The following is a 10,095-nucleotide window of genomic DNA, read 5'->3' on the forward strand; positions in this document are numbered from 1 at the left end:
CGGAAGTCAACTTCCATAAACAATTTTGGGAATGTGATCTAGTGGCTTCGTTCAAATCGTCAAAAGGTATTTTTGGAATATTTGAAAATTTTGGAGATGTAGAAGAAATCCCTTTTCTTTCTCTTTTATCTTTTGCACATTGTAATTTTGTAATTGTAGATAGGTAATTGCTTTTTGCACCCCTATCAAGTTTTTCCATCCTATCCATTTTGAAAATTATTTGTAAAAGGGGCTCCAGAATCTATATAATAACTTTCGGAAAGAATTTTCCAAAATAACCCTATATGAAATGTGTTACGAAAAAAGCTTTTTGGAACATATGAAATATTTTTCGGAAAACCTTTCGGGAAATAATTCTTTTCGTATTTTATTTGAATGTTTTTCATAAGAGTACACAAGGAAATTGATGGGATGTAATAACCAATCACCTTCTATATAAAGAGCAAAAGTTAAGGTCTCTTATAAGGTGTAAAGGTTAATTTTGTTAAAATTATTATTAAGTATTTGAAAAAAATTATTTTCTATCCTTAATTTTATATATTTAATAAACTATGTTTAGTTAGATAAAAATGTATAAATACACCACTCTTTATAAGCATACACAAGATGAACAAATATTATATATTTAAATTTGAGTCATTTCGCTTCGTTTTTAAGACATTATATTATTATATAGTTATCAAAATATCCATAAAGTTGAATATTAAAAAAACACCATACTAAATAAAAGTTATGCCAATATTTATATTTAATTTTTGTATTATTTGTATAATTTTTCCTTTAAGAAACATTTATTATTTCACCCATGCATCCCTATGCGTATTCACAAAGCCATTATTAGTTAATGAAAACATGAAAAGAATATATGTATAAAAAAAAAATAAAGAGTAAAACAGAAAGTAGGGTTGGATAATTTTTATTTATTGGTGTGGATGAAAGTTCCCACAGAAAAACTAAAAGATAGTAGAAACGGAAACATAAGGAGCATGCAAGGAGCCAGAATAGAGTGTCCCATTATGTTCATGAACCTCACTCACGCTCTCACTTCCTAACTCTCCAACAAGAGACACAATCCGTGAAACTACACCGTTCTGTTCTATTCGGAGTCCTCTAGGTATAATAACAGGCCTTGAAGGTGGATTTGGCCCTAAAACATCATTCACTGCAACCCAGAATTCACCCCTTGAGTTCCTCCTAATGTTGTCTGGTCTTCCTCTCAGTTGCAAGAATAGTTCAGAAGAATTTGCTCTTGGTCCTTTCAGCCAAAACCTTCGGATCCTATTTGCCAGATATTCACTCACAAGAACAAATGCTCCATCTCTGCTCACTGCAACCCCAGCTGCCAGAGCAAGACCCCTAATCAAAACTCTTGTTTCATTCGTTTTTGGGTCTACTGAGAATAACGTCCCAGATTGATCTCTACTGTTTTCTAGTGCCCTAGCATCCCTGAAAGAAAAAATCTCACTTTTGTTAACAAAATATTAACGATTTTAACATTTGTGATTAAAAAAAAGAAGGAAAAGTGGCTCCTTAATTTACCTGAATCGGAAGTTAGCACTAGCTTGGGTTAGATAAATGATTCCGGTGTCCACATCAATGTCAATTCCATCGAGAAACTCAAAAGTAAAGTTGCCATGATTCTCTTGTGGTCGAAGAGATTTGAAAATTTGAATGGGTGCTCCTCCTTTGGGTCCAATCTTCACAAGCCCAAAATAAGCATCTGCTGCGTATAGGTCGTTTGTTTGATGGTTGAAACGTAATCCTAAAGGTCTTCCACATTCTGCTTGGAGTTCTGAGAAATCAGCAAGCCCATCACACAATGTCTTGTTCCTGAATTCGACCACCAAACCAACATCAAAAACATAGGATGATCTTCACATAATGTCAGAGTTAGTGTTACAAATTACAATACTTAACTGTGTTCATTGAGACTAAGATTCCATATTTATAAAACAGATTTATAGTATACAAATATACAAAAGTAGCTGCAAATCTCATCTTATAGACAGGTTTTAACTCGTGTTGTAAAATTGAGTTAGAATTAAAAGTTCAATTTTTAATATCGATGTGTGAAGTTTACCTGGTTGGTGAAGTGTAGCCATATTCCTGGAATCCCCTTGGACCAATGTATTTGAGAATTCTTCCATCTGAAACACCAACAAATGGCCCTTCACCGTTTCGATTAAATGCTACAGATTCAGGGCCTGTGAGTGGTGACGGTAGTGGTAACCTTGACAGCATTACAGCCACTGATGGTGAACACAGAAGGAATGTCATGAAAATTGCAGAGAAAGTGATAACCATTGTGATGTTAGACAACATATTGCTATGCTAATGATGTTTTATCAATGTATGACACTGAACAGGATTCAGTGGTGGTATTTATAGGCTTGTGTGTATGTGTGCAATGTAAGAGAAACGTGAAGAACCTGAGTTTGTAACAATGTCGGTAAAAAAAGCAGAGAATTTAGGAACACCAATCTGTCATAAACGTTCAGTTTCCTGAGGGAATGGATTCAGTATTGGGAAAAGTAACATTCTATGTGTAGTTTTTGCATGAAAATGTGAATTTGCAGCATGGGTAGGAAATAAAGATGGATTGTTAGTTTTGTAGTTTTGTTGTGAAACCTCGAAACTTTGTTCTCAACGAACTTTGTTTTTCTCGTGTTGTGTGGCTCATGAAAATTGTTTTTCTTGTTAAACTTTTATCTCACTGTGTTCATGACATCATTTGATCTTCTTCTTCTATGTGTCTCAAAGCCATACATACATATTTTCCTCGAAGTTTAATATTTTTGTGATGAATTCTGTTCCATATGAGAACAAATATAAATTCTGCCTCAAGTGTTTTATAGCTTTAAATATGGTACGAGTGATTTTGAAACCACAATGCACAGAACCAATTTATTATTGTTTTCAATTAATTGGTAACATTCTTAATTGATTTGAATTGGTTAAAAGGGTCTTATATATAAGAATGGAGGGACAATATTTTTTAAAATATTTTTAACTATATTATTAGTCCAAAATATTTGGAACTTTCACGATAACTAATCTCTGGTAAGAAAACTTAGTTAATCCCATGTAATAATCACTCTTTTTAATTATTCTTTTACATTTACAATATTAAAATGAAACATCATGTATCATAACTAATTAGGTTAAATATAAGTTTAGTTTGACGTGAAATTTAAATTCTTCCAAACTTTATATTTTGATCTTAAAATTTAGAAAATAATAAATAAAGTTATTTTAATTTAATTATGTTAAATTTTTTTGACACATTAAATGCAAATGTATTTTATGATAACATTTAAGATGTTTACATGATTTTACATGTTCTCACATTATTTTGATGTATCAAATACATTTTATACTATCATTTAAGTTATTTATACAAGTTGATATATTTTCATTACAAAATCAATTAATAAATATGATTGGCATATAAAAAAAAATTAACATATAATCAGGTTAATAAAAGAACTACGTTCATTATTTTAAAGTTTTTTTTTAACAAGAATGAATTTCATTTATCTTTAAAAAGAATTAATCCTGGTTAATATGGTTGTCCTATAACTTCATTAACCATAAATTTTCAATATTTTTAATTTTCTTCTTTAGATATAAGATCCTTATGAAAAATATACTAAATATTGCATTTGCATCTAAAATAAATAAGACTGAAGGAGAATAATCATTATTAATTAGTAATACAAATATACAACCATCAATGTTAGACCATTGTTATGATCGAGGGAGTTATGGCTCCTCCAAAGTTTTAAATTTTATTTTTTTTATATATTATATATATTTTTTTAAATTTTATTTACTTATTATTATTTTATTTATATTAAATTTAATAAAAAAATTTATGGTATCACCTATTATATATATATATATATATATATATATATATATATATATAAATTTTTTGTTTAAAAAATAAAATAAAAATCAATTTGATGAACATCGGTTAATAAAAGATAGTAGGGTTTTGTCACTATTTGCAAGGTTCTATTACAATAAATCATTAAGGAAGAATGAGAGTAAAAAGAAAGGTAAAGAGATAGATTAGAAAATAAAAGATTAAAGATGTACCAAATCTCTCGTGAATCGATGTTAGTATCTTATTATGATTTATGTATTTATGATTCAACTATTATGATATTTCTCTCAAATTAAGATTTTTTTCCAAATTAGTATGCATAATTATGATTGTGGGGTTCTTTAATAAAATTGACACGAACTCTATTTATATTTATTCCGAAATTATTATAACCTAAATTATAAAATTTAGAATTTTTTTGTTTTCGGTTATATATGGTAAAATTTGTAAAATTTTATGAATGTAGCTTGGGTTGTAGTATGAATCATGCTGCACAAAATGAATTAGTTGAATAGCCTTGAATTAGAGTAGAGATTAAAATTTCCTATTATCTTAATTCAATGAATTAGAAATATTATAAATTGGAAAATGCAGATGGTTTAAACAGAAGAAATGAAGAGTATTTTTATTTAATTAGAAAAAATAATTCATATATAAAAAATCTAATTTGACACCCCTATAATTTTTGTTCAAGTTCCATCACAGACAACAATAATACTTATTATTTCTTATAAATGAAAACTTAACTTGATATTTTGAAAGCTTTTATTTTCTTTACCCCATAAATATTTTTTCACCCCATAACTATTTTATTCTTTTTAAAGCAACTTACGAATATGGATTTCAACATTGGTTACAACCTCTAAACTAACTTGGCTCACCACGGGTTCAAGTCAGGTTTGATTGATAATTTTTTTTCAAAAGTGGGTTGAACTAAATCCGGCTCACTTAACCCATGGGCAGTGGCGGAACTTGGTGAAAATATCTAGGGGTGCCAAATTAGATGTTTTATATATAATTTTTTTAATTAATTTTTTTTATTTAAATCATGCAATTCAAACTTTTCAATTTTTAATTTTCTTAATTTTTTGAATTCACATAAATAAGTATTCTAATTTTTATTTCAATTCAAGAGTATTCAACTAATTCATTGTATGCAATTGAAAATACAAAATAGCAACATTTTATAATGCTGGGTTATACTAATTTGAGAAAAAAGGGTTCATGCCAATTTTATAAAGAAAAAATCCTAAAATCATAGTTAGAGTTCATACTAATTTGGAGAAACTTAATTTGGGAGAAATATCGTAATGGAAGAATCATAAATCTAACATACATATATCATATTAGGATACTTATTCATGAGATCGTGTGAGTATGCATATTTGTTCTCTCTGTTCTCCAAAATTTTTTTTCTAATCTGTTTTTCTTTTATTTCATACTTTTTTGATGACATGTGGATAAACCTTATAACCAGATATAAAACCCTAATCTCTTTAATCCAGTTATTAATCCATCATATTAATTTTTATTTTACTTTTTAAACAATAAAAATATAATATATATATATATATATAACGTAATAAAAATAATATAAATTTTAAATATATATATATATATATATATATATATAATTAAAAGCTTGGGAGAGCCATGACTCGCCTTTGTCCCAAGCAAGGTCCGCCATTGCCCATGGGTTAGATGGATTCAAGTCAGGTTGAAGATAGATTGACTCACAACCCACCAACAAGAACACTATTAATTTTTATTTTTTACAATTTTTTTATTATAATTATTTACTACTTCTAATTATATAGGTTCACAATTTGATAATTTTAAATATTAGAATGTTGTTAAAAAATCTTTGAATAGTTTGAATGTTTAATTTATTTGTTTACCAAATTATATGCATTGATATTTTAATCTTTCACTGCTATCTTTATAATTATTTTTCGAGAATTAGGTGAATATTTTAATTTCACTATTATAAAAAATAAATCAAGTCAATTCACTTTCATTGTAATGTAATATATATATATATATAAAAGACATTTTTAAGTAAGTCAATCCACTAACCCACTAATCCACTAATCCATGGTGGGTCGAGCCGAATTGCAAAGTTTCTAACTTATAAAAAAGTGAGTCAAATTGAACTAATCATTTATTGACTCAACTCATGGTCAGCCAACCTGACTACGAGTTGTCTTTGACACCTTTATTTTTGGATCATCTGTTATCGAAAATTTTTATAACAAGATTTTTAAAATATCTGAAATATGATTTCTGAAACAAGATTTCTGGAATAAGATTTCTATAACGAAACTTTTGGAATGCTTTATGAAACAAGCTTTATAAGGTTGAATTTTCAAGCTTTTCGGAATGTATATAATACCTTATGGAATGATTTTCTCGAGAACAAACTTTTTGGAAGAAATGAAATGTATTGTAAAATAAGTTTTTTGAAACATATGTAATATGTTTTATAAAGAATTTCTTTCGTAGCACATTTTATCTCTTCTTCTTTTTCTGCAATTGTTTTCCCTATGTGGCAATGATGGCTGTGACGACAATAATGGTAACGAAAACAATGGTGAGCAATGAAGAACACTTTTAATATGGAGGTCCGTTTAGTAATGTTGGAAATGCATAAAGCAAAAGCTATTTTGAATCCTTCAATGTTGCAATTTTTAATTCGGCCATTTCTTTCTGTAGCCTAATTTTTTTTTTTTTTTTAAATTATAAAGAGGTGGATGTCTATGTAGTCTTCCAAATAGGTCGTTCTAAAATCATCTTCTAGATTGGATAACCCATCAACAACATATCATATGTTTTGGAAACCTTATTCAATTTTGTTTCAAAAACCTTGTTCCAAAAATATTCGCAAAATTGATAATCCAAAAGTTTACCATAGAAATGGACCATGAAAAGTAGAGTGGTCATATTAAACATTATGGAGGTGTAGGTAGTAATTAAAGGCCGATACTTCATGAAGAAAATTAGTGTTTTATGATTAAAGTCAATATTGAAGAATTATTTCTTTTTGTCCAAGATAAATGGTGAGAAAATTTTTCGATATGAGGTGTGAATCTATTACAAAAGGAAGTGATTTTCGTAAGATTGTCGTGTTTTTCAATTGAACAGTAGACAATAAAATATGTCGAAACACTCTTACACACAAATTAATATATAAATGAGAAAATGAATGTGTACACTAGTAATTTTTCCTTTGTAAAAGTAGAAACATAAGTAAAAATTTCCTCTCTCCGGTCTTTAGTTTTTCAGCACTTTTACTTTCCTAGCATTGCATTTGCAAAATTTAGAAAATTTTTATTTTATTTGAAATAATCTAAAGTCCGATATAAATATCAACATTTATATCGTATTGTACGTTAATGACGTAAATGTCAAATTTTACATCAAGTCCTTATCATTTAAAAATAAATAAGTTTCAATTATTTAAAAAAGTGTTAGCACATTTTTTTAGTCATTATTTTTTTCTAAATTTGGCGTAAACAGTATGAAAAAAAAGAAGAGAGAGACAAAATTTTCACATGTAATTACCTATTTATCTTTAGGTTAAATTGCTCTTTTGATCCATCTATTTGTCATGAAATTTCACTTTAGTCTTCAAGTTTTTCGTTGTCTCAATTTAGTCATCAACTTCTTAAAAATGACTTAATTTGGTCATCATTGTTAACTTTGACCAGACGGTGTTAAAATCAACGCCACATGTCAATTTCTTATTTTTTTGAATTTTTTTTTACTTTTTACACGTGTCACTTCATAGTTGTGCCACGTGTCAAAATTGTTAATTTTTGACACGTGACACAATTGTGAACTGACATGTGTAAAAATTAAAAACATTTTAAAAAATTTTAAAAAAATAAAAAATTGACACATGGTGTTGACTTTAACACTATCTGGTCAAAGTTAACTGTGAGAACCAAATTGAGTCATTTTTAAGAAAATGAGGACCAAATTGAGACAACAAAAAACTTGAGGACCAAACTAAAATTTGATAACAAATAGAGGGAACAAAATAGTAATTTAACCTTATCTTTAAGTCTTTAAGTGTGTTTAAATGTCGAGTTAACATTTATTCAAAAAATATAAACCGTATAAGGGCTAAGAATATGTTGTACCGAGACGGTTAGAAAATAAAGTTTAAGTTTAATTTATAAATTTGGTTTATAAGATGAAGTTTGTCCCCTACTTATATATTATAAATTTGTCATATTTTAGTAAATGTGAAACTTTTAACAGACAAAAGTTATTCTTTATATCCATGAAATTTCTGTCCTCAAATTTTTTCTCAAATAATAGTTCATAGAACTTCATTTGGTTCTTTAGTCCTTGAATAAAAATTACAAATAGTAGCACAAATAACAGCTTATACACGGTAATTTAGCTGGAGGGAACAATAGAAATACATATGTGGTTGCTTACAAAAATTGAAGTTATAACCTTAATACCTTCCTATACCCTTTGCAAGTTTTGTCTATACCAAAACACAACAAGTAGGTCTCCTTGTTCATCTTGCACCTGCAAGGTGCTGAAATACAATGAAACTGAAGTGGATTGTATTATGGTATAAACTTTTCTGAAAACATTATTTGAAAAGAAGAAGAAATATTAATAAAATAAGTTTTTTTATTTAATTAAAATTAACTTATAATGTGACGTCTCACTTAGAGTTACATTACTATTAATCAATATAAAATAAATAAGCATTCACACGATGTTCACATTATTCTTGTATAAATCTTAAAGAAAAAAAGAAGAAGAATTTTTCTCACTATACTAAATTATATTACGTATCCATAATTAGTTAGTTTGTTTAATAACATTAAAAAAATATTTCATTAATAATTCATTTTAGTGACAAAAATCGTTAGTCACTGTAATAATTAATTTAAATATCAATTTACAAAATAAAAAATTATTGATTACTAAAGTTATTATTATTATGAATGAAAAATTGTAATTAATTGTTATAAATAATATAAAATACATAACTAACTTCCCTTATCTATTAAGACTTGTTTACTCAAGTTTAAGCTTTTAACTTCCTTTTCTTCGTAAAAAAGTTAAATCCACACAAAAATGAATTTGATAAGTGGTGGATATTGATAAATAATTTTAGTTAAACCATTTCTCCTCCTAAATATACATTTAGAATTAAAAATTTAAAAATCATATAAAATAATTTTAATAAGTTATCTTATAAACCAAGTTTAACTTTAAAAGTTTGTTTCACGTTTTCATTATTATTTTTTTTATAAAAAAATATCTATGAAGAAATTAATCCAAATACATCCTAAACTTCACTCCACTAGTGTTTGTATCGACCAATTAGTGCATAGAAAATTATATTCAGTTTTTGAAAGAATATTCAAATGTTGTCTTTTACTTTGTTGATTTTCTCCGACTTTGAATTTAGTCTCTGTCTTTGAAATTTCCCCATTAACTACATCCAAATTACTTTGACATCTCTTCTTGTTCAAAAGAAGATTGTTACTTTTTTGTATTTTTTTTTAATAGAAAAACGTCTTAAACTTTCAACGTTTAGAAAAACACTCCAATCACCACAGAAAAAGTTCAAACTCTTTTTTTTTTCTTTTTTTGTTGTCTCAAAAAGCTTGTCACTTGTTCATTATTTTAATAAACATGTGTTAAACTTTCAACACTTGAAAAAAATTTCTGACTGAACAACCAAAGACCAAACCCCGTTTTTTCTTTCTTGCAAGCACATGTCACTCAGTGTCAAAGTTTGGTAATCCTAATTCCGAAAGAATGAGTAAGGAACATTCCATTTTGGGAATTAATATATTGTACAAAATTTTGAGTTCATATAATAACAAAATTTAATACACCAAATAAAGAGAGAGAAAAAAGTGTTAATTTTCCATAAGTATAACTTAAATCTTTCGTCTAAACTAATTATGTTGTTTGTGTATAATTAGAATAACGTTAAACATGAATTCATAATCTACAAGCTAAAACAACCTCAAATAATTTGAATTTTCATATTGAAAACATAAATCCAACACTACAAACACCAAACCTACACGCACTTTATCTTCTCATTCAAGTTTTCAATCCTATCCAAATCCTAGAACCCTAGGTGAACACGAAGAACATTAAAAAATGTTGTAGTCAATATTGAGCTACAACATTAGAATTTGTGATTTAAAGTTCCGAAACAT

The 10,095-nt window shown here is 27.4% G+C and overlaps 1 protein-coding gene across 1 annotated transcript; it reads right to left on the reverse strand.

Annotated features, from left to right (window-relative positions):
- Positions 1–888: 888 nt before the first annotated feature.
- Positions 889–2,345, reverse strand: LOC114188959 (protein STRICTOSIDINE SYNTHASE-LIKE 11-like). Its single transcript, XM_028077641.1, has 3 exons — positions 2,081–2,345; positions 1,540–1,830; positions 889–1,446 (listed from the first exon to the last, which is right to left on the reverse strand). The coding sequence occupies exons 1-3, from the start codon at positions 2,320–2,322 to the stop codon at positions 954–956; spliced, it is 1,026 nt and encodes a 341-aa protein (XP_027933442.1). The 5' UTR covers positions 2,323–2,345; the 3' UTR covers positions 889–953.
- Positions 2,346–10,095: the final 7,750 nt, after the last annotated feature.

The sequence above is a fragment of the Vigna unguiculata genome, chromosome 6, assembly GCF_004118075.2.
Source record: "Vigna unguiculata cultivar IT97K-499-35 chromosome 6, ASM411807v1, whole genome shotgun sequence".
Classification (NCBI taxonomy): domain Eukaryota; kingdom Viridiplantae; phylum Streptophyta; class Magnoliopsida; order Fabales; family Fabaceae; genus Vigna; species Vigna unguiculata.

Bases quoted from the DNA above. Each gene is read 5' to 3' on its own strand.
- LOC114188959 (XM_028077641.1), bottom strand. From the start codon at position 2,322: ATGTTGTCTAACATCACAATGGTTATCACTTTCTCTGCAATTTTCATG. The intron at 1,831-2,080 runs GTAAACTTCACA...GGTCGAATTCAG, and splicing joins GGCTACACTTCACCAACCAG to GAACAAGACATTGTGTGATG. The intron at 1,447-1,539 runs GTAAATTAAGGA...TTTTTCTTTCAG, and splicing joins AGTGCTAACTTCCGATTCAG to GGATGCTAGGGCACTAGAAA.